This window comes from Azolla caroliniana, unplaced genomic scaffold, assembly GCF_043228905.1.
Source record: "Azolla caroliniana isolate FFs.n. ecotype wild unplaced genomic scaffold, voAzoCaro1.0.p SCAF_2, whole genome shotgun sequence".
Taxonomy (NCBI): Eukaryota; Viridiplantae; Streptophyta; class Polypodiopsida; order Salviniales; family Salviniaceae; genus Azolla; species Azolla caroliniana.
Genome location: NW_028230437.1, coordinates 11,794,108 through 11,819,058, shown reverse-complemented (window position 1 = coordinate 11,819,058; position 24,951 = coordinate 11,794,108). Strand labels below are relative to the sequence as shown.

Below are 24,951 nucleotides of genomic sequence, written 5' to 3'. Positions count from 1 at the left end.
TGCGCTCCTCTTTGTGTAATGTGATTTGAAATATAATTATTGAGTTGATATATGTGTTATATAGGGGGAGAAAGGAAGGTAGAGTTTGAGAGTTTAGGGGTCAAAAGGGTATTTTAGCTATATAAAAATTGTGTTGGAGCTAGAGGTTATTTTGGGAACATAATATTCCCCCTCTAGGCGTGTGGGTAAGTAGGGCCTTGTGACCTAGGCCCGATGTCGAAGCTAGGCCAATCTAATCATAGATAAGTTGTGTAACAAGGTCCAATATATTGCCATTGAGCAATACTAGATGCAACCATTTTTGCTTAAGATCACATCGACCATATTTTTTACAAATCTTGTTGCTTAGATATCACCACAACCATATGTTTTACAAATCTCGTCCAATCAAATAAACTCAATGATGATAGATTATATTAAATCACTATGACGGTCATGAATCTCACAAGTTACATAAGTTTCCAAAATGAACAAATCAAAATTCACAGATTTTGGTTACTATACAATTGAACCCTTTTAGGGTGAAAAGACAAAGAATAAAAAAAATGGTGTTGCAGATATATCCTTGAGTTTTGGCATGTCGACATCATCACCTTAGTGGTCGTGGTCCTCTCACACACACCTGCATAATTCAGTTTCCTCATTTTTACTTATAATGATCACTTTTACATTACACAAGATTAGTTAATAAAGTTCAGTCATTGCATGTTTAATTATACATTTGAAGCACATTAAATAGAGAAGTAAAATCTGCACCAAACATGAAAGATTCCTTATTAGACCAATGAATGAGATACCCCGTCCTTATCAAATAAAAATAAATTAAATAATTCCTAATAAAATTCATAACGCAAGTAGTTTTAAGTCTCTTTTGGAATTCTGGGTCCATGAAAAGGATAGCCTTTTTTTTTTTTGCATTATCAAACAGCTAGACACAATGTGCGCCCACCCGTCTCAAAATTCCACTTCACCTCCAATCCTTTGTGACTTTAAAAGTATTGTCTGTAGAAAAGCATTCATAAGCAGCAGAAATAGTAATTTTGGTTTGATTTGGCAACGTGTGCTATACATTATAAATTATAATGAACGAGGGGTTGGGATCTGATTTGAAGTAACCTTTGGTGACAGCCAAGCAAACATTCAGGAGATTAGACCCTTCAATTTGTCTCGATTTTTCTTCTATATCAAACCTATTCCTTTCATTCCAATGAACATCTTTTCATGTAACATATTGGCACAAAAAACATTGCAGACTTCCCTTGTACACCAGGCGATGGTATTTTTATTGTAGTAACCTTTCAGGGAATGCCTGCCACTGGTGAATACCAAGCATAGCATATATTACATCAAAACATTCACTTCGTCCAAAATTTCCTTCTAATGGCTTTATTTTGTAGTGATGAGACCAATGTCCACCTTCAGTGAATGGCAAGCAACAATAACCCTTCCAAGCAATTTCTTTGTAAAGAAAGGAAATTTTTCACATGTGACATTACCATAACTGCCCGACTACAAATTTCCTTTACACCCAGAGTTCTTTCCTTCTTTATCTACTTATCAGATTCAGCTTTATGAACTGTCACACATGAATTATTGGAATCAATCGTATTGAAACAACCTGTTCCTTAGGATTCATGAAAAGCTGAAGATTTTCACACATTCTTGGATGTTACTTACATTGAAGTAAGTAGTTGAGAACCGTCCAGAGTGTCTTTCATTCTCTGTTGACTTCTCATGTTTGACTTCCATACATGAATTACTTGAATCATTCTTATTATAACCGCCTATTCTTTCATGAAAAGCTGAAGATCTTCTCACACATTCTTGGATGTTACTAACATTGGAGTAGCATAGTTGAGAATAAACTGAATTTAAATCAGTCTTATTACAACAGCCTATTCCTTTGGATTCATGAAAAGCTGAAGATCTTCGCACACATTTTTGGGATGTTACTTACATTGCAGTGGCATAGCTGAGTACAATCTGAATTTGAACCAGTCATATTACAACAGCCTATTCCTTTGGATTCATGAAAAGCTGAAGATCTTCTCACACATTCTTGGATGTTACTTACATTGGAGTAGGCATAGTTGAGAACAATCTGAATTATAATCCTTGCATAGCATCAGAAAACACAGGATATTATGAGTTACAGTTAATCTTGTATGCTTTAAAGCATGTTTCAATGCTCCTGCAAGAAACTCTTGTTCTGAGAACATGTGAGTACCAGATCAGGATATGCTTGTGCAGTGGTCTACTGACCACCGGTCCAGATTTCCCCATTGAAGAACTCATTTCTTCTTCTTGCTGAGTAATATCCATGATTTTCAACTCTTGGAGAAGCCATGTTGATGTTGCTATTCCTCGAACATGAATTGGTAGTGTTATGTGCACATTCAAGGTATCGGGAGGTAACTGAAGTAACTTCTACAAGTTCTGAAGTACCACACCTTCCACAAGAACCTAATCTTGAAAGGCCGTTGCTGAAAGGGCTTCCAGCTCTATGGGGTGAACTATTTCTAGATGGCAGTCCCCATTCCTCTATAGTGATCCCTTGCCTCAATGCTAGCTCCAAAACTTGCCTCTGTTGCAATCCTGATCCTTTTAATACAGCCCATAGATTTCCCAGAACTTCCCTTTGATTGTCTATGATTTGATCCCTAATCGCAATTTGAAACTGCAATTCTGTGTTTGACATACCCTGCATCATCAATTTTTGAAGTGTTAAAGATGCTAATCCTTGCAATGAATTTATATATGTTTTCATAGCTTACCAGCAGCCTATATTGACTTAGTATTCTCAAGTATGTGGTGTTACTATTACTGTGTACAGCTTTGTCAATGATCTCCTGCAAATCACTCCGTTGAGCCTCGTTTTGCTCAATTTCCTGGTTTTATTAGAGAATTATTATCACGTGAACTTAAGTTTTACTTTTGAACAATAGTAAATTGTGTCGATTTTTAAAAATCAACATCAGCTACCTGTCGATAGATGGCTCCAGCCTCATCATTATCTCGAATGTTGTCAAGAATTAACTTCCTCCTTTCACATAGAGCCTCCACTATTCTGGTATCTTCATCCCTCTGCTTACAGAAACACATCAGTTATTGAGTTACTAACTACAAACTTGAAATTAAGGATTAGAAATCTCAATGATGCTAAAAAATACAGAATATTTTCCTAGCTGGTGCAATAGTTTTCTTATTTTGTGATGGGATGCAGTATGCTCTGTTACAACCCAAATGATCATCAAATTTTCACTTCAGCTACCCATTTTGTTCCCAGAAACTTCATCTGCGTCAAGCTACCATGTGCAGTCATCAACTGTTAAAATACACTATTTTCCTGGCTGGTGCTATAATTTTCTTATTTTGTGATTGGATGCTGTATGCTTCTGATACAGCCCAAACGATAATAAAAATATTGCTTTAGCTATCCCATCAAACTACCATGTTCAGGGTTAATTTGAGTTAGGATGTAATTGAGAACGTCACATTAGGAGGCTTTTTATATTCTCCAAGGGTTTACTTGATGCTCTTACCAGCATCAAGAGGCTTCAGTATCTTCATAAACACAAACTAAGAGTTTCATCATCTCTGGCCACCTCTAGATGTGTTGGTTACTCTCAACTTCCTCATTAAACATAATCCCTTGATTGCACATTGGTCACATTGGCACCTTCAGATATCACTTTGACTGTTTCATATTATTTATCTTTTCTGTGCTGTGTTTAAATTCATCAATGCATAGTTTATTGCCAAACTTTGGTCCTTATTTAGAAACCCATCACATTTCACTCCCATATAGATCAACCTACCTAGGGCATATGAATAAAATAGTGATATATTAAATTGTGTAATCAGCAAAAATTTCATCAGGGCAATCTAAATGTAAGTTAAGCCGATCTTATAAATGCAGGTACATAGCAAAAATATAATATGAATAAATTTGAGAGGGCAAATACCTGATGTTTTGCAATCTCGTTGTCAAGTTGTTGTAGCTCATAATGGTTGTATGAATTTTTATCTTCCAACTCAAAAAGTGCTTTCTGCAGATTGATCCTTTCTTCCACGTTTTCATTGATATCATGACTAAGCCTATTCAACCAAGAAAGTCCATCATTTTGGTTTCTCCCAGTTGATAGACCATTAAGCTGGACTTCTTTCTCTTCCAACTCTTTTTTCAAGAGACTAACTTCATTCTGCAATTGATATATAAAGTTTGGAAAGCATTTAATTGTGTAACAAGTAGATGACCTTTATTGCATAATTACCTGGAGACTATTAATCATTCGCTGGTAATCTGCAACTCGGGAATCAACTGAGCCAATGTTTTTCTGGAATAATGAATGAGAAAGAATTACAAAGAAATCTAATAAATTCCAGATGCATTCATAGAGAGAATAGTAGACATGAAAGAGAACCTGGACATGGGTCTTTATTTCCTTCGCTCTATTAGCATATTTGAGTGTGTTAATAGTGTGATGGTATTGGTGATCAGCAAATGACACAGTAGCAATCATGCAAGTTCGAGAGTTTCCACTGAGACCGTCTTTCAATATTCTTGTTAATTTACTACCCAATAAAAACCCACTCATCAACATTAACATTGGTACATATATGCGGCATAAATGGATGGAAAAAATTCTTTGTGAATACCTATTCCGATAGGGAACATATGCGAGACCTTTTTTCTGTTGCTTGCCCAAAGCATTTATACAGTTTGCCAAAGCTAGTAAGGATTTATTAATATTGGCACCATCCCTCAATTTCCTTCCTGCATTATTTGTCTCAGAGGCTCTTTCACTGAACATTCCGGAGAGAAGAAAAACTTATTAGACATCTGACAAAAATAAACACCACAAAAAAACTAATGAAACATGTACCAACCTTCCTGCAAGATCAACCAATGCCATCTTTCCTTGCATCATTTGGGACCCGAGATGATTTCGATAGTACTTTGTTACAGTAATTTCTAGAACAGCATGAGAACTGAAAATTGCATTAGCAGATTAGGTTATGGAAATTTATTAACACTACATATTTCTCGGGATTCATCATCCATACAGTTTAATGTGCTCTGAGATGCTGTGTATCATCAAACATACCGTGATGAAATTGCATTCGCATCTGTTTTCTCTGTCTTTCTTCTACTGTTACCAGCATGTAACAGTTCCAGTATCTTGGGAGTAGAATTCACCTGAGTCACCAAAGTAGATGTTATGTGTTTTAGTAAGACTAATAAAACTGCGTAGACACTGAGTAACATAATCCATGTTCGCCCGTGTGTCAATTTTCTTAAGATGACATGACTGATATTTTCATAATAAGAATCATTCTCGACTTTCTTAGCAAGAAATCTAATTAGAACCCATGGATCAGATGGAACATCTTACTTGAACTCTCTTTAAGCCTGGCACGATAATTCCTTGTTCTGGGTCTTCCCGCAATTCCAAGTGTCCAGATGATTTATCTAATAAATCATATATAACCTGCTGAAAAGCAACAGTAATGCTTTTTACCTATATTAAAACATAACCTAAACGAAAATGATCTGGTTTTGTAAATATAATGTGCTCTATATACCTCATTGTAAACTTCCAAGTAAGAGCAAGTGACCTCATATTTATTGTCTTTTTCTTGCTTGGAAACACACCTAAAAATCTCCTGGAGGCTTAGAACCATCAGCCCAGGATCATCTGCCTTTCCCACCATTGTATACGTTTTACCACTGGCATCGCAATCACAATCAATGAATATAAATTAAGCATATTGGCAATTTTTAGATCTAATTTATAAATCTTCCTAGAAATATAGTCATTGCCACATACCTCCCCGTTGCCCCATAAGCAAAAACTGTAGCATTTAAACCTTGAACAACACCTTTTACCATAGGAGCAACAACACGATCATAAAGGTCCTTCAAGCAACACAAACAAGATATAGAAATAGCATTAAAAGAAGAAATGAAAAAGGAGATAGAGAAACAGAAAACAGAGATGTATGCCTCTCTCAAGACTGAGTTATTAGAAGAGATGCGGAAAGACATCATACGCCATGTGAAGAAATCACACTTGGAGCTCAAGGATGACATGACACAATACCTTAAGGATGAAATATCCGCAAGTAATGTTGAGTTTGAAGCTATAAAAGTGGATTTAGAAAAAGGAGAAGAAGCAATGGAAAGATGTATCTCTACAGTGAAAGCCAATGTCACTAAGGAAATGCAAACATGGGTAGACATGGCTAAAGATGCCAAAGATCAAGCTGAGCACGCCCAAAAAGAAATTAAATCAAATGCTCCTTGGATAGAGGTAGTGAAAAAGCAAAAAGAAACATCTATGGATAGGATGGAATTGATGAATGTTACATTAGAAGAAGAAGCCGAGAGGAAAGCTCGTGTGTTGCATGTACGAGTGGTTGGTTGGGCCGAAAAAAAAAGCCCACAAGAATATGCCAAGAATCTCGGAACAAAGATTGGGGCATCAAATATTCCATTTGCTTCAACGTGGAGGGTGGGAAGAGATGAGTCTAGAGCTAAAGCCCTTATCATCCGCTTCATGGATATTGACAAGAAAAAAGCTTTCCTCTCTAAAAGAAAGGCACTCAAGGGTGAAAAAATATACTTACTACTTAGATGATGATCTCACTCCAGCCCAAGTGGCACACCGCAAAGAAAACATGCCACGAGTGCTTAATGCAAGAAAGGAAGGAAAACGGGCCGTATATAGAGATGGCAAGGTCATTATTGCAAAGAAGATAGCCGCATGACGATATATGGCCTATGAGACCCTACGCATGACCATATGGAATTGCAACGACTCTCCACGGACAGATGTCGGATATTTTGAAGATACCTTGAAAAACAGAAAAATTGCTATGTATACAGAGACCCACCAATGCATGGCTTGCAAACTCTCCGAGGTACAAGGATATAGATGGGAGTCAATATGTTGCCCCCAACCTCGGACACCAAGAAGCACTAGAGGTTCGGGAGGAGTGACTGTGGTATACAAAAAGGAGCTCCATGATAAGAGTGCATGTTGTCCATAAGGATGTAGATGCACACTACATGTGGATACGAATCAAAAGAGGGGATCTTAGGGAGGTATATATTGCAATTTGCTACTTTCCACCTGCCTACTCAAGGTTTGCACCACTAGGTGAATCACCATATCTACCATTATATGATGATACCATAAGATTTGCTACTATGGGGGACATAATACTATTAGGAGATTTTAATGCACGAACCAAGGATGAGCAAACAACTATGTTTAACACCAACGAGGCTGTTTATGGAGAAGTTATGGCAGAAGAGGTTGGTCTACAGCGACAAGCTCAAGATATGAGTGTTATAATTGAATATGGAAAACACTTTCTAGCCTTGGGAAGTGCGCATGGATTCGTGATAGATAATGGCTTGTCCCAATGGCCGAGATCAGATACTTTGACATGTTGGAACCCAAAAGGAGGTGCAAGCACAGTCGATTATCTAATGGGCGCTCCATCTCTCATACTTGAAATAAAAGAGTTTCCTATATCGGGTAGACCTATTGGCTTGGCAGCAAATCATGCATATCTACGCTTCGCGGTAAAGGATGGATGCACAAAGGATGTATATGCTAAGGAGAGTGGGCTGGCTAAGTATCTATTTACTTGCGAGACAATTGATGTGTATAGTTGTGGTGTATACAATGGCATGCTAGATTTGGATCCTTTCGCACCCGTTGAAGAACTTACCCAAGGATTGTCCAAATCATTGCATAAAGCAGCCACAAATGCCTTCCCTCACACAACAGCCAATCCCCCCAAACTTGGTAGAGTATGATGAGGAATGTCATGATACAAGGAGATGCTTGCAGCGTGATGTAACTTGGGGCATTTATATACACAAACAAGCGAGAGCAACCTTCCAACGCCTCATAAGGAAGAAGAAGAGATTGTATTTAGCTAAATTTGAAGATCATTTGTATCACTTGTTTCTAGGACAAGAAAGTAAAAGAGCATGGAAAATGTTTAATGAGTGTCAACCCACCACACAACTGACCTCACCTCAAGTGTGGCATGAATATGCAAAGGTTCTATATGATATCCCGGGGCAACCTCCTCTTCCCCACCTGAATGGTTCACGCCCACATGAATCAACCTTTTTTATACCACAAAATGTAAGAAATGTCATTGATTGGCAACAATTTGGGAAGGCCCAAGATCATGATGGATTGGTTGGTGAGCACTTTATCTATGCCCATGACACCTCTTTGGTCTCTATATAGATGAGGTATCACATTACATAGAGAGATTCGCAGGTTCAGGAGCATGCATAGTAAGTATAGCTATACAAATATTACTCTATGCTGATGATATGGTGCTGATTTCGAACTCTCCAGAGGGACTACAAAGACATCTAAATGCCTTAAAACTATTTTGTACGGACAAAGGTTTGTCAATCAACATCGATAAAACTAAAGAAGCATGGGTAACAAGATCAGAACCAGAATTCGTCTCGGGAGAGGAAAAGGTGGAATATACACGTTCCTACACATACCTAGGAGTAACATTACAGGGCCTAAGTTCTCCTTACAAAAGGCTGCTTGTGCCCGAATTTCTCGTGGATATGCAGCCCTTAGTGCTCTTGAGAGACAATGTGCACATTTGCAGTTCCAAGAGCCACAAACTAAGTTGTGGTTATTTGATACACTTGTCACACCAACTCTTCTCTATGGAGTAGAAATATGGGGACCGAGTCTTAACAAGGCAAATCATTGGAAAGATTTAGAGAGACCTTTAGTGTCAATGATTGCTCGCACGATAAGGAGCAAAGCATCGGTGCCCCACGATATAATCCGGGCAGAGATGGGAGCAGCACCTATAATCACCAAGGCATTGTTCCGATCAATGACATTTATCCAACGTCTTTGGGAGCTCCCTAAACGAAGGTACCCAAGGTTGGCACTTATGTCATCAAGAAAATTGGCTCAAAATGGAGACACTCATTGTTGGTATGCTGAAATGCAGCAATGGTTTGAGTCACATGGCATGAGTATAAATGCACTACCCCCGTTCCAATATAGCTTGGACTGTCCTCATCTAAATATGACCAAAGTGGAAAAGAATAGAGTGATTCGAACTGATATGATTAACTTGGAAAACAAGATAACATGGATCAGCCCCAACATACCACTTGGTACGAAGATGGCCCACTATACGACACACTTCTTACACACATCGGAGGACGGATTCATCATCAGGCCACCTTATATGGACATACATCTATCCTATGCATTGTGTAGTGTGATAGGGCGGATGCGAACTTCATCACATCAGTTACAAATTGAGGTAGGCAGATATACACGACTATCTCTAGAAGAGAGAATTTGCCAATTGTGTCATCAAGGAGTGGAATCCGAAGAACACTATGTTTGTCACTGTAGTGTCTTTTGTGAAATCAGAGGGAGATACCATTGCCTCTTTAAACAAGGCTTTGGCCCACTACGCAAGGTAATGGAATATGAGGACCAGCGGTGCCTAGAACTTTTCTTGCTAAAGCTCAAGCGACATTGGGAAAAGTTGTTGAAGAATACAGCCACACAAGCTCATCCACAAAGAACAATCACAACTTTCTTTAGCCCCATCACTCCTACTAATGCTACAGTTCAATCACGGGATACACAAATGGGCTCCCGACCAGGACATAACAAAGGGGTTACAATTGATCGGGCAATAGCAATTTGCCGTGCACGTAGGCCCCGACCCCATGGACCACGACCTCGTCACCCTTGTTATCAACAAATAAAAGCCATTATCTCCCGCCATCGCAAGTGCTTCCCTCGCTTCGGAGACAAAAGATACAATATATCTAACATGAGAATCTGACATTTGCCGAAAACCAAATTCCCTCATCTCTTTTTATTTTATATACTTTTATATTTACGAAGTATTACTTACTTTTTTTATTTATTTATTGTTCTCAAAGACAAGACAACACTTAAGATGTAATCTCTTGTTTGGTCTTATAGGCCATTTTGGCCTCGTAAAAGACATTAATATATCTTTCTTTCTTCTCTCTCTCTCTCTCTCTACATGGCTGTCTCTCTCTCTCGTCAACCACACATTTAAATTACATGTATGTAGAAACCACCATTATAATATTGTTGCCCTCCCTTTATAGGTAGAGGAGCATTCCAATAGTGCCATGAAAAAAGTTCAGTAACCGCAACATGATGTTGGGAATAAAGGGCCATCGTGCCTTTTATTAGTGCACGAGTGTGAACGCATTCGTAGCACATTTTGACTTGTATATACATATATATATATATATACATAGATTGACATATTCGCATTCGTGGGGGTTACCATACGAATACATACGAATACGCATAAGAATACATGGAAAAATATTCGTTAAAAAAAAAAGAAAAAAAAAGAGTTCCTACTTTTTAGTTTCTAATATATATATATATCATATAACAAAGAGACTTTCACATTAAATATGGGATATTTAACTTGACATTAAAAAGGAGGCTTGCACTAAATAATATTTTTATATAATAAATGGAAAACTTAAAAGTTAAAAGTATTTGTTTTATTTTTAATAAATATAAAAAAATAATAAATAATAAATAAAAGGTTCATTAATTTCTCACTTTACTCTCCCACAAAAATTGATATTTTTATCTATTATTAAAAGAGGACCTCGTACTAATAGTATTTTTATAATATATATAAAACTTAAATGTATTTGTTTTATTTTTTAATAAAACGAAAAATAAATAAATATTTGTAAATAAATTAACTAAATAAAAGGTTCCCATAAATTTCATATTTTTATTTCACATTAAAAAGGGGAACTCACACTAATAATATTTTATAATATTTATCAAACTTAGATGTATATGTTTTAATTTTTAATGAAACAAAATATATATATATATATATGTAAAATAAATAGAATAAATAAAAGGTTCTCACAAAATTTTATATTTTTATATCACATTAAAAAGGGGACCTGACACTAATAATATTCTTATAATAGATGAAAAACTTTAAAGTATTTGTTTTATTTTTAATAAATAAATAAATAATAAATAAAAGATTCATTAATTCCCCACTTTTTACTCTCTTGACATTAAAAAGGGGACCTTAGACTAATAATATTTTTATATATAATATATAAAATTATTTTTTGAAATAATAAATAAATAAACAAATGGTTCTGTAATATTCTTGGGGTCATTTTGTATTCTCGAATTTTACGAATATTACGGATGTCAAATATTACGAATTTCACGCATGGGTCAATCTATGTATATATATAAAAACTAAAAAAAATGGTACACTCTTTGTACCCAAGACAACGTGCATCTCTCTCTCTCTCTCCCTTTGTCTCTCACTCAGACTCTCTCCCTCTCTAGTTAACCTAAACTCTAATCCTCATGCTGCCTTTCAAACTGGTCATGTCTTTTTTTTTCGCGAAGCATGTCATGTTTTTCTAAAGAGCAAGTTAAAGCAGGTCTTCTTTTCTTTTGCAAAGCAATTCACATTTTGACCGTGTACAGCAGAAACATCTTGTAGGCTTTGTCAATGCATGTACAACAGATATTGCCTCTAAAAATTTATCTAGAGATCTGAAATTTAAAGCATGTCATGTTTTTCTACAGAGCAAGTTAAAGCAGGTCACGTTTTTCTGCAAAGCAAGCCTTCTTTTCTTTTGCAGAGCAAGTCACATTTTGACCGTGTACTGCAGAAACATCTTGTAGGCTTTGTCAATGCATGTACAACAGATATTGCCTCTAAAAATTTATTTAGAGATCTAAAATTTTATGTTTTCAGTGTGGCTATATATTGTTGGTTGGTACTTGTTTGTATCTTAGTTCACTTGTGTGAGAGTCTAGGCTTGGTTTTTTTTGTTTAAGTTTTGGTCCTTTTGGGCTATGAGATCAAGACAGTAGCCATCTTATGCACATCAAGAAGCTTGAGGGTGCACATCAAGAAACATCTTGTAGGCTTTAACAATGCATGTACAACAGATATTGCCTCTGAAAATTTATCTATAGATCTGAAATTTTCTATTTTCAGTGTGGCTATATATTGTTGGTTCACTTGCGTGAGAGTTTAGGCTTGGGTTTTTTTGCTTAAGTTGTAGTCCTCCTTTTGGGCTAGGAAATCATCATGACTGGCAGCAATGACAGTAGCTATCTTATGCACATCAAGAAGCTTGTGGGTGCACATAACTTTGTGGTATGGAAAAAGCAGTGTTACAACATCCTGCTGCAGAAGAAGCATGCAAAGCTTATTAAAGTCAAAGGGGTAAAGCCTACAGATATAGACCAAGATCATTGGCAAGAGTTGAATGAGCTTGCACACTCGACTATTCAGTTGTCAATTTTTGATGCCTTGCTGTTTAATATTGAAGGTTTGGACATTGCCTATTCTATATGGACTACAATAGAGGAACTGTATGCCCAGAAGACGGCAGCTCGCAAAGTTTATTGGCTTAAGAAACTTATGGATTTGAGCATGACAGAGGGCACATGCATGTCAACTCACCTGAGTGAGTTCAATTCCATTTTCAGCCAACTGGTTGACTTGAAATTCATCATTGATGATGAGTTTAAGGCCACGTTTTTACTTTGCACCTTGCTAGAAAGTTGGGATACTTTCAAGACTGCTATGACCAATTCAAATGCGATGCTTCTTTATGCCGATGTAGAGAGTTCGCTACTCATGGAAGAGATAAGTTGGCAGAACAATGCATCCAATAAGTCCTCTAGTGTGTTGCATACTAGGGGTAGGTCACAGCAAACAAGCAAATTTGATAGTTATGGCCGCAGTAAATCACATGGTAAAGATGTAGAATGCCATCACTGTGGCAAAAAGGGTCACTTTAAACGTGATTGTTTCAAATGGAAGAAAGAGAAAGGAAAGGGCAAGAAGGTAGATGATTGCATAGAAGAGAAGAGGGCTAAAGAAAAGTAATGTTGAAATTGAAGAGGTGAATGTAGTCACTCATGACAATGATAGTGGAAATGTACTCTTTGTCTCTTCATGCCATAGAGAACATGCTTTACTTGCATATACGGATGGTGACATGCAGACTTGGATACTCGATTCCGGTGCTTCTTTTCACGTCACCCCTCATCGTGAGTGGTTTTCAAATTACACAAGGGGTCGACATGGTAGTGGAAATGTACTCTTTGTCTCTTCATGCCATAGAGAACATGCTTTACTTGCATATACGGATGGTGACATGCAAACTTGGATACTCGATTCCAGTGCTTCTTTTCACGTCACCCCTCATCGTGAGTGGTTTTCAAATTACACAAGGGGTCGACATGGTGTTGTCCATCTTGGGGACAACAATGCATGTGAAATTGTAGGTATTGGCACTGTGCAATTACAGTTTTAGCATGGTTCTACTTTCACACTTCAGCATGTATGGCATGTACCTCAGGTCAAGAAGAGCTTGATTAGCACAAGACAGCTAGATGCCGATGGATTTCACACCACCTTTGGTGATGGGAAATGGAAGATTTGTAAGGGATCTTGAGTTTTTGCCAAGGGTAGTAAAAGTGATACTTTGTATCCTCTCCATGTATCAAGTGTGAGTGACCATGTTTCCGTAACCGAGCAGCCAAGCATCTCTCTGTGGCATGGCCGGTTGGGACACATGAGTGAAACTGGTATGAAAGTACTTTCTCATTTGGGTTACTTGCCTTTTCTTCGTTATGCTGATTTTGAGAATTTTTATCATTGTACTTATGGTAAACATATGCAAACATCTCATAAAAAGTCTCTTTCACTGAAGTCTTCCCCGCTTGAGTTAGCACATTCAGTTGTATGTTAGATTAGTCACTTTTGTCAATCATGCTACACGGAAGGTATGGGTTTACCCTATTCATAGCAAGGATGAAGTGCTAAACAAGTTTTGAACATGCTTGGCATTAGTTGAGAATCAAATTGATATGTGGAATATGTGTCCAAGGCCTTTCAAGCATTTTGTGACCGCAAAGGGATAAAGAGGGAACTCACTACCCCTTATAATCCACCCCAAAATGGAGTTGTAGAGTGTATGAATCGGACTATTCAAGATAGGGTTCATACTATGCTATCTCATATTGCATTACTCCATGGTTTTTGGACAGAGGCTGTTATGACAGCTGTTCACTTGATTAATTGGTCACCTAACAGGTCTTTGGGAGGGGGAATACCTCAAGAAGCGTGACCTTCATATGCTCACTTGAGAGTGTTTGGCTGTGAGGCTTTTGTGCACATCTGTAAAGAAGAACGCCACAAACTTGAGCCAACAAAATCCTGCAAATGCATTTTCCTAGGATACGGTGATGAGGGTGAAATGGGGTATAGATTGTGGGACCCCGAGAAAAGAAAAATAGTATGCAACAATGATGTTATCTTCTGGGAAAATCGCATGCATAAACAACCCGAAAAGACCGAGGAAGTATGTAGGGTTGTATTCCGAGAAGAAATACCTTTTAGACAGAAAAATGTGCCCATTGTACAGCAGCAAACACCTGCTGTAAACTTGCCTGCAAATGCAGAAGATGAGGTTGGAAATTATCAGCCAGCCTTTGGCCATAATGATGAGCCACCAAATGTGCAGGAACGGCTAGAACAGCAAGCTGTTAATGCTGATTTGCAAGCTCAACAGCTACCAAACAATGAGCATTGGGTTAAGAGATCATCTAGAGTTACTAGACAGCCTGACAGATTTGTTCCTGATGCAAACAGTGTGGCTGATTATGTCATGGTGACTGATTGTGGCGAACCGTCTTGCTTCAAGGAGGCAATGGACAGACAGGACAACCAGAAATGGTATAAAGCCATGTTGTCAGAGATGGAATCTCTTGAGAAAAATGACACTTGGATTTGGTTCAGTTGCCTAAAGGGCAGGAAACACTTCCATGCAAATGGGTTTATAAAATGAAGGTCATTTCTGATTCCTCGCCAAAGTACAAAGCAAGATTGGTTGCAAAAGGATACAAGCAGGAATATGGAGTTGATTTTGATGAGATCTTCTCCCCTATAGTCAAAATGACTACATTAAGAACCATTTTGGGCCTAGTCGCAGCTGAAGATATGGAACTCATACAGATGGATGTGAAGACCGCTTTTTTACATGGCGATCTGCATGAAGACATATATATGCAGCAGCCTAAAGGTTTTGTGGCTAAAGGCAAAGAGAAGATGGTTTGTAAGCTCAAAAGTAGTTTGTATGGGTTGAAACGAGCACCGTGAGAATGGTATTATAAATTTGATACATTTATGCAATCTCAAGGTTTTCGTAGAAGCTAAGTGGACCACTGCTTGTACACCAAGAAGGCAGGAGATGGCGGCCTGATTATCTTGTTTTTGTATGTTGATTGCTGGCAAGGATATTCATGCCTTGGATTCATTGAAGCAAAGCCTTCATGGCAGCTTTGATATGAAGTATCTTGGTGATGCAAATCACATCGTTGGCATGCGAATACTCCGAAACTGGTTGAAAGGGGTACTCTTTCTATCTCAGCAGGAGTATATCTCTAAGATTTTGCAGCGTTTCAATATGGAGGGGGGGAAACCAATTGGGGTTCCATTGCCTCCATATTTGAAACTCGGTGCAGAAGACAGCCCTACTTCTGATGATGAGAAGGCTGAAATGGCTAAGGTTCCATATGCCTCAACCGTTGGCAGTTTGATATATGCGATGGTTGCTACATGCCCTGATATTGCTTTTGCAGTGGGAGTGGTTAGTAGGTACATGGCAAATCCTGGCAAAAAGCATTGGGAAGCGGTGACAGGTATTATGAGCATAGAACGTAATAAACGTGCTCGTACAAGCATTCAAACGTTTGAAAACGAACACGTTTGAAAATGGAAAAATGTGTGCTCCTTTTTATTTATTTTTTTCATTTATCATCATTACAAATCAGCTCACCCCAGTGGCAAGTTGTCATCCTACTGCTGTCTATGTCTTGGGTTCAATTCCCAAATTTCTCATCTCTCTCTTGTTAGTGTCATGTCATAGAAAAAATTTATGTTAGTGTCATTTTTCTTTTTTTCTTTTTTTTCTTTCCTTATTGTTAGAAATTAGCTCAAGCTAGTGGTAAGTTGCCATGCTACTATTGCCTATGTCTTGGGTTCAATTCCCAATTTTCTTATATCCTCTCATTAGTGTCATCTCGTGGCAAAATTTTATGTTAGTGTCATGTTCCTTTTTTTTTCTCTCTTTGTTATTAGAAATTAGCTCACCCTAGCGGTAAGTGGTTATGCTACTACTGCCTATGTCATGTTTTCTTCATATTCTCAAATATACGTTTTATGAGTTTTTGAACGTTTGATTATAATTTATAATGACATATTTTGATTCAATCTCTATAGTTCATACTCTCTTTTTTTTTAAGTTGTAAAGTGAGGAGGATAGAGATGTCTTGATTCTTAAGAAGCATCCCAAAGGTATGCATGTGATACAATGCAAATATTGCAACCATACTTATGTTGGTGGTTCACAATGGATTAGAATCCACTTATTGGAATTGAGAGTGAATCAATATATAATATAGAGCATAGTCAATCCAAACCAACTTTGAGATGATTTACCATATACATTTGATTGAATCATTCTTGAATGTGAATGCACGTATGATACATATGGTTCATTATGAGATACCTCAAAGGCACAAAGGACTTGTGCATTTGCTTTGGAAAGCAAAAGGCATCTGTCATTGGTTTTACGGATGCGGACTATGCTGGTCACACGGACTGCAGAAAGTCTACTTCTGGGTATGTGTTTATGTTCACAAGAGATGCAGTCTCTTGGATCTCCAGGCTACAAAAGTGTCGCATTGTCTACTACAGGGGCAGAGTATGTTGCTGCCACTGAGGCATGCAAGGAGGATTTATGGCTTTCATATCTAGTGAGAGATATTGGCATTACAAAGTTACCTATTCTTAATTGTGACAATCAGAGTGCTATCATGCTAGCTCGGAATACCGTCTTTCATGCAAAGACGAAGCACATATAGGTGAAGTATCACTTCATCAGAGATGTACTTGACAGTAAGAACATTGAGCTTGACAAAATGTATACAAATGATAATCCTGCAGATCTTCTCACGAAGGGTCTTCCAACTGAACAATTTGCTCATTGCCGACAGATGATGGGAGTTGGATAGATGTATGTAGTTCAGCTTTGTACATACTTGGACTTAGCTAGCTTTCTTCTTCTTCTTCTTTTTCTCCTCAAGGCACATTGCCTTTAGGTGGGAGGTTGTTGGGAATAAAGGGCCATCATGCCTTTTATTAGTGCACGAGTGTGACCGCACTCGTAGCACATTTTGACTTGTATATACATATATATATCTAAAAACCAAAAAAAAGTGGTACACCCTTTGTACCCAAGACAGCGTGCATCTCTCTCTCTCTCTCTCTCTCTCTCTCTCTCTCTCTCTCTCTCCCTTTGTCTCTCACTCAGACTCTCACTCAGACTCTCTCCCTCTCTGGTTGACCTAAACCCTAATCCTCGTGCTGCCTTTCACATGAAACAATCCCGCATGATGTATCATCTACACTTGCCACAAAAGCATGTCTTTGAACTTTCTAATGCATATATTTACCCCATGTCTATCATCAAATGTAAAATCATTTCTCATATTTCAATTATGTTGCAACCCCCAATACCTTGAGAATTGGAACAAGATTTCCATCTCAACAAGGAAAATTGTCAAACCAATATGTCTTTCAATTATCAAATGTGTCTTTGAACCCCATAAATGAGCATAAAAAACAAAAGGCATTCTAGATATGCCAATTATGCAATAATCCCCAATACATTAGATATTGAAAGGCTATCTAAAAATGCAGAGAACCGTATTCCCGACTCCGCCTTACCAAACACCCATTGGAAAGGGGATTTTGACTATCCTCTTATAGAAGCCCACACAGTAGATATAAATTTCCAAATAGCCCTTGTTGCTAGACAACTGATAAATCAATGTCGAGAATGTCCTCTCAAACTGACCAAAACAAATATTCTAGAAACGACACTTCGCCTTCACATAGCAGCTCCTAGATAGAGGTAATCCACCCACCATGAACCTCCAAACAAACACCTGAGCTCTGAAAGGAAGATGAGATTGCTACCTCATTTGTATCACTTTGCCACCACCTATTGGATCTTCTGATTCCCCATTTTTTATTAACCCATTCTACCATCCATACATACCTATCAATTAGTTTATGATATTCACCATTTTTTTTACTTGGGTTAGGCTTTTATGACCTACAAATGCGCAATCTACCTCAAGCGTAACTCAAGTCAAATCTTGAATTGGATATTGCCAATTAACATTTCTTGCAACTGAGACCATATAATATAGTAATTTCTAGGAATACGAATCCTTACCCTAGTTGTCTGAAAAGCCATTATTGTTTTGGGTTCCCAACATAGCATCTTGTACTTTTAGTCTAACATGAAACAACCAGGTTTGTGATTTCCAATATATAAATTCATTTGCAATTCGTCCGGATATCCAATCTAGGATTTTGACATTAGACACATACCAATCAATAGGATAAACTAAATGATGACAAATCAAACCATGTTGTACTACCACCCTTATCCAGCCAGGATCTTCCAAATTTCTCTACGTACATGCAATGAGAATTGATTTGTGCATGTTAATCTTCAATCCTGAAGCTATAGTAAACAATTCCCACACTTGTATAGCCTTTGCAATGTTTTCTTGCAAGGCTCCCAAAAACATAAGTTAATCATCTACTGATGTTCACACAATGCACGATTTGCCCAATAGTAAAGAAAGTTCTGTCTACTCTCAATCTCTAGATATATTATGTAAGATTACTAAAAGTGATTATAATAGCAAAGTGTAACGAATTTAATGAGCATCCTTATCTAACTGATTTCAGGGGTTGAATGGGTTTGATGATTCCTCCATTAATAATGACATGAGCAATAGAACCCACCTCCAATATTTATTTATTTTAACATACGCTCATCAAATCCCATATAAGCCATTAACTACCTCACAAATGACCAATTCACATTGTTATAAGTCTTTTCTAGATCTATTTGTGCCATGATCAACTCTTGTTTGGTCTCCTTAGCATTAGTCATCAATACATTTAGAATTCTATGTAGAATATTCCTTCTTCACATAGAACTGTGTTCTGTGAATAATGGTGGGCAAATATTTCTGAAACCTATTACCAATGACATTGGCAAATAACTTGTATATTTCCCCATTAAAGAAATAGGTTGCCATTAAGTAAAAGATGATGGACATGGAGCCTCAAGCAACAAATTTATCAAACCAATCTTGCTGAAACATAATCAATGATTGGTTCCTTCAGCTTTTGTACATGATTCTTATGGAATTCATTTTGTAAGTACATCCCAACCATGGCTTTTATCATTTGAAAACTGAAACATCACTTTCTCCACCTCATCCTCAATAAAATTTGCCTCAAGGATTTCTCCCATCTCCTGAGACACATGACCCCTCAATCCACTCAAAACAATATTACAACCATGTGTAACATTATCAGCAATATAGGTATATGAATCAAATAACTGTGTGAAATATGCCTCACATTGTTGCAATGAACTGTGGATTCATATACATTTGTCAATTTACTTCTGGCCATACTACATTGTATCTAGCATGTGATTCATGTAGGGAATGAAAACATTTATGCCACTGGTAATTTTATCCTCTAGCTCATGTCTCATTTCATACATCTGACCTTGTTGATAATTGTGCATTTGTAGACCCTGCAATGAGCTCACACGAATGCTTTGAATCTCCTGAAGTACCTCATCCCTTGGCCAATAATTTGCATTGCCACAATGAATTGTTGATCCATATACATTTGTCGATTTACTTCTAGCTTTACTACATTGTATCTAGCATGTGATTCATGTAAAGCATGAAAACATCTATGCCATTAGTAATTATTATCCCCTGGCTCATGTCTCATCTCATACATCTGAGCTTGTTGATAATTGTGCATTTATAAACCCTGCAGTGAGCTCACCAGAATGCTTCGACTATTCTGAAGTACCTCATCCCTTGGCCAATAATTCAACAAATTATTAATCCACGATCTATCCATCAAATATATCATGGCAAATAATTTTTATCTTTTGATTGGAGCATGTTTTATCTCATAATGTCTAGATACTTTTTGCAAATTACTAACAAACACATCCCATGCAACACATCATTCAACTTGAACAATTGTTACATATATCTATGGAATACTTCATGATGGAAAAAACATGTGTTACATCTCAAAGGGGATTTTCGCAAAATGCCATAAAAACAAGCCACTAACTATTGAGTAAATTCAAATACAAGTGTAAAATGATCAACTATGATATACCCATGATAAATTGTAACATCCAATATCTCTAGCAAGAAATTCGAATTATGCACTGTGTACATTAAATCCATCTTGTTCCCTATAGACCTATAATGCACAAATTGAAATGTTTATCTAGGAATCATCCCTTGAATCCACTTACTCATATCACCTTTGAGGACTTCAACCTGAAATTGTTCCCATGCTTGTAATTCAAGGGCATCCATCAAAGAGTGTGGAGATGTGGATTGGTCTGCCTTGCCACATACATTAAAATTCCCCATTAGAATCATTGATGATCCATGCCCAAGGACGAAAGCCTAAGACTATACCTCTACTCTTGAGATACATTCAATGCATACGTTCAAACCAACCATATTTATTCTCCTTCATATAAAATTTCTACCATTCCATTGACATCTCTTGGTATAACCTCTGGTTAGAATCTATCCCCTACAAGCATCAAAACACTTGAATAATCACCTCGCTTTATCCCACCATAAAATGTCTTATAACCATGTAAATTAATAGAGGACCTTGCTCTTTTATGGTCCTTATGCTCCACTACACATAATACATCCCATTGATTTTGTAACGAAGTACATCATAACTCATGCATCTTAAATTGGGATCAAGCTCCCTCTTATATTCCATGTAGTTACTCTTATTTCTTGATGTTTACTTTTGACCTTATCATTTCTCTTGCTTTCACTACTAAAATTCTACCAAATCTTGAGAGAAACCTCCCAGAACTGCACAAGGATTGCTTTGATTATGCAATTTTGTTAAAGTAAATGAGAATCACATGACTGTTGTCTTTGCTTTCATTTATCCAAGGAATATTCACCCTGCCCTTATTGTAAAATGTTAACCTTGGGAATCATTCAAATCAGTGGTTGTTGTAATGTAAACATGAAAACAAGGAAACATATAAGAAATAAAGAGACAAAGAGAGAAAGAAGGGTACCGTTCCACCTAATCACCCTCGAGCGGAGGGATCGAGACAAACCCAAACCTTGAATGGCATCCCATACCACCAGTACGGGCTTCGAGATGTATCTGGTATTGGGGTGTGACAACCACAAGACTCTATTCACCACAAGATTACAATCTCTATGTAGTCAAATAAAACCCCAATGAGGATAGGTAGGTCTTATATTTATAGCCAAACCCAAGGCCCCCAAGCAAGTTCACTCTTTACCCTTAAGGGTTGGTTGTCCCAATCCCTAGGATTAAAAATAATCCTCCCTTCTATACATTCTAGATCAACCCTCACAATCTTATCCTCATGTGTGGAAAAAACCACAGAACAAACTACCATGGAATAAGTTATGGTTATGCCCATAACATACTCCACCTCTTTAAACCATTTACTCTTGCATTGAAAAGTTAGGGAAGTTAGTTTTAATGGTGTTTTCGCGTTCCCATGTAGCATCTTTAATAGACTTACCCATCCATTTAAATTTTAGATTCTCAAATTGTTTTAGAACCTAGATGTTTTGTTTTAACATCAAGAATTTTCTCTAGTACATGTGGTTTAGAAACTAAACCCTCAGAAGTAACCAAAGTTTCCGTTGTAGCTATATTATTGTCAGAACAAGGCGATAGGATCGTGAAAGGTCCACAAAGTCATGGGGCTAATTTAGCGTACTTACTCATTGACGATGTCTTACAATTTTAAGGCATGCGCACAAATAACTTTTGTCTATGGTTGAATACATGAGGTTGCCTATTATGGCCGGCAAAAAAATATGCTCTATCTTGAGCCATACACATCTTTCTTTTTTTACATTGGGCAACGGGATTTCAATAGGATTATGTTATGCAAATATTCTCTCAAGATAGAAATCAATCTCTACATAGGTGAGAACCTATGCACGGCAAGAGGATTTCAATAGGATCATGTTGTGCAAATATTATCTCAAGATAGAAATCAATCTCTACAGAGGTGAGAATCTATGCACTTAGGCTTTCACATTTATCCAAACAGTGGCTTCAATTTTAATCATTTCTGACAGCTTGATGATGTTACCAACTTCGACATTCGAGGTAACCAAGCTCCATTTAATGTATGGAGCTAGGCATATTTATGATGGAACTAGTGGACACAATAGAACTCGGTAACCAATTTCCTATTCACAAATGAAATTTAATTGGATTTGACGTTTTCCTTGCACAACAAATATTTTATAAAAATGGCAAATTTGAGCACCTGATTCTTGAATTCCGGCCCCAAGGCATAATCAAAGGTATATCTTTTCTCTTGATTTCTGGTTCCATCAATATCTGAAACCACGACAATCTGGAGGGAGATCACATGCCATATATAATGTTTATTATAGAATGTTTAAAACACTAGTTATCTTTAGCAAGAGAAGGATAGAGTTATCCTAAAGCACCTGATCATCATCAATGTGGATAATTCCTCTGTATCGAGATCTTTCCGCAGGTGTTAATGGGCGACACCTCACAGCAACCTGTTATCAGAAAAACCTCATTTGGTTCAAATATATGCCATGGGGGAAAGTTGTATCAACGTCTGTCAAATAGGGGACAGGTCTATACAGAGAATCGTCAAGCTACAACAGCAGAAAATTAGTCTCTCTTCTATGATAACGAAAGAAATAGATGAGATTCAACAGAATATCACAATTGAAAAACTTCGATGAGAGGAAGATTTGAAATGAGCTATATATGGCTATTTTGAAGTATGCACTAAGATGTTGGTGCACACACACACACCCACACCCACAATGAAAGAACCCTTTATATGAGCACTGCTTCTTGAAGCATGTAGTCAGATGTTTATACGAGAGAAAATGCTGATAAGAACAGAGAGTACCCAACCTGTAACGTTGTGGCTTGTTTGTTCTGGGGGGCTCGTATGGTTCTGATCATAGCTGTCATGAAGCATTGCCAAGATCTCAATGAAGAAGATTGGCTAGTCACTGTGTTAAACCTAAAGGTGAAGACGAAATGTGATCATTGAAGAAGAAACACACGAAAAAGAAGATCGTGAGTTAATTTTCCTGTGTTAAACTAAAGATGCAGAGGAAAGTGTTTGGAGGGACAAATTCCGAAGTATTTGCACAGAGATGTAAAAATATGTACTTGGGCGTAGAAAAAATTGGTTTCTGATCAGGGATGTCCTAGCTTTGGAGAAGAGAATTTAATACTGTTATTTATTCTCAGGAATATAATAGAGATCGTTTTTTATCTGCCTGATGTAAATCATGCGATTTTCTGGCTATGGGGGAGAGAAAAACTAATAAGGGAATAATCAAACGAAGCTGTCTTCTGTCTTTAGTTTTCTGTTTCTTCTTTTCTTGAAGCTTTCTCTCATAAGAGACTTTTTTCAAGTTCTTTTGCAGTTCTTCATCGCCTACTAGAAGATGGAAGAAAACACGGAGTGCGAAAGTAAATTTGATCTCCTTCCTTTCGGCTAATATGCCGAGGGAGATGAAACTTGTAATGTGTGTGTGTGTGTGTGTAACGATCATTTGTTTGCGCTAAGCTTCATCTGTTCTCAGAAATAGTACTTAGCACAAATCTGATCCAAGAGTATGTAAGAAAAGGGCAAATATGTCAGTGATTCCATGGATGGCTATGGCGGAGATGAAAATTACAGCCGAAATTGGAACCCTGAAATATCCACCGCCAGAGAGCAACAGATATATGGAAGGATTCTTATGAAGCGATTTTCAGGAAACACCCAGAGTTTCAACGACATGTTCCGGTTCAAAGAGGAGCTGAGCTTATGTTATGTACATACATACATATTAATGTTGCTGCTGCTGCTTCTGCTTCTGCTCAGGAAAGTTTGGAAATTGGTTCGAGTACATACATACTGTTTGTTGTAAAGAAAGGGTTTTTTGTTTCTCTTTAGGATGATGACTGAACAACAGCAGGAGAGAGAGAGAGAGAGAGAGAGAGAGAGAGAGAAATCTAAAGCAGACCAGATTAGGGTTTCTCGTTATAGAAGATTAGAATGCGCTGAACAGAGATATAAATTAGGGGTATCTCCGCTAAGCAAAGAGATAATAAAATAAGTAAGTAACGTAGAATGCGGTGAGCAAAGATATGTATGTATGTATGTATGTATTAAAAATTAGGCATTCTTCTGCTGGCTGAGAGAAAAGAAAGTAGAGTGCGCTGAGAGAAGAGGTAAAAAATTTGGCATTCTTCTGTGCTCTGATCTGATTGATCTGCTCTGCTCCGAGGAAAGCAGAACGGCGGGAGGGAGCAAAAATAAGGAAGGCGGCTGAGAGGGAGATATGTATGTATGTATGTATGTATGTATGTATGTATGTATATATGTATAGGTGCTCATAACTTCATTCATTTATTCATTCATTCAGGACGTACGCTGCTGAGAGGGGGAGGGGGAGGGGGAGGGGGAGGGGATTTACAAGTTTTAGGGTTCCCGCTGAATGGAGACGCCAAATTGATTCTTAGGGTTGTATGTATGTATGTATGTATGTATGTATTACCATTACATATATATGTATTTACCATAGCCTATACATATTGATTGATATACATACATATTATATGTATAGCTATAATAGCTAG

General features: G+C 37.4%; 2 protein-coding genes across 4 annotated transcripts; one reads left to right on the top strand and one right to left on the bottom strand.

Moving 5' to 3' along the window:
- Positions 1 to 392: 392 nt before the first annotated feature.
- On the bottom strand, positions 393 to 23,450 carry LOC147867364 (kinesin-like protein KIN-8B). 3 transcript variants are annotated; one of them, XM_087315151.1, is made up of 15 exons: positions 23,227 to 23,450; positions 22,779 to 22,856; positions 22,592 to 22,681; positions 5,832 to 5,920; positions 5,587 to 5,731; positions 5,397 to 5,495; positions 5,109 to 5,200; positions 4,891 to 4,992; positions 4,660 to 4,806; positions 4,425 to 4,575; positions 4,275 to 4,337; positions 3,966 to 4,202; positions 2,983 to 3,084; positions 2,775 to 2,888; positions 393 to 2,701 (listed from the first exon to the last, which is right to left on the bottom strand). In XM_087315151.1, the coding sequence occupies exons 1-15, from the start codon at positions 23,284 to 23,286 to the stop codon at positions 2,255 to 2,257; spliced, it is 2,016 nt and encodes a 671-aa protein (XP_087171277.1). In that variant the 5' UTR covers positions 23,287 to 23,450; the 3' UTR covers positions 393 to 2,254. The 3 variants fall into 3 exon arrangements, with proteins under 3 accessions (XP_087171277.1, XP_087171278.1, XP_087171279.1); XM_087315152.1 differs by having other exon boundaries at positions 5,397 to 5,492; XM_087315153.1 differs by lacking the exons at positions 22,592 to 22,681; positions 22,779 to 22,856; positions 23,227 to 23,450 and adding an exon at positions 18,559 to 18,579.
- On the top strand, positions 8,556 to 9,876 carry LOC147867365 (uncharacterized). Its single transcript, XM_087339634.1, has one exon. It carries the CDS (start codon positions 8,797 to 8,799, stop codon positions 9,874 to 9,876), a length of 1,080 nt encoding a protein of 359 aa, XP_087195760.1. The 5' UTR covers positions 8,556 to 8,796.
- Positions 23,451 to 24,951: the final 1,501 nt, after the last annotated feature.

What these genes read in the sequence shown, in the direction of transcription:
- LOC147867365 (XM_087339634.1), top strand. Translation starts at nt 8,797, where the DNA reads ATGATTGCTCGCACGATAAGGAGCAAAGCATCGGTGCCCCACGATATA.
- LOC147867364 (XM_087315151.1), bottom strand. Translation starts at nt 23,286, where the DNA reads ATGACAGCTATGATCAGAACCATACGAGCCCCCCAGAACAAACAAGCC. An exon ending in CAGGCTTAAAGAGAGTTCAA is followed by an intron (nt 5,201 to 5,396) that starts GTAAGATGTTCC and finishes TTGGTGACTCAG; the next exon opens with GTGAATTCTACTCCCAAGAT. An exon ending in AAATAAAGACCCATGTCCAG is followed by an intron (nt 4,338 to 4,424) that starts GTTCTCTTTCAT and finishes TCATTATTCCAG; the next exon opens with AAAAACATTGGCTCAGTTGA.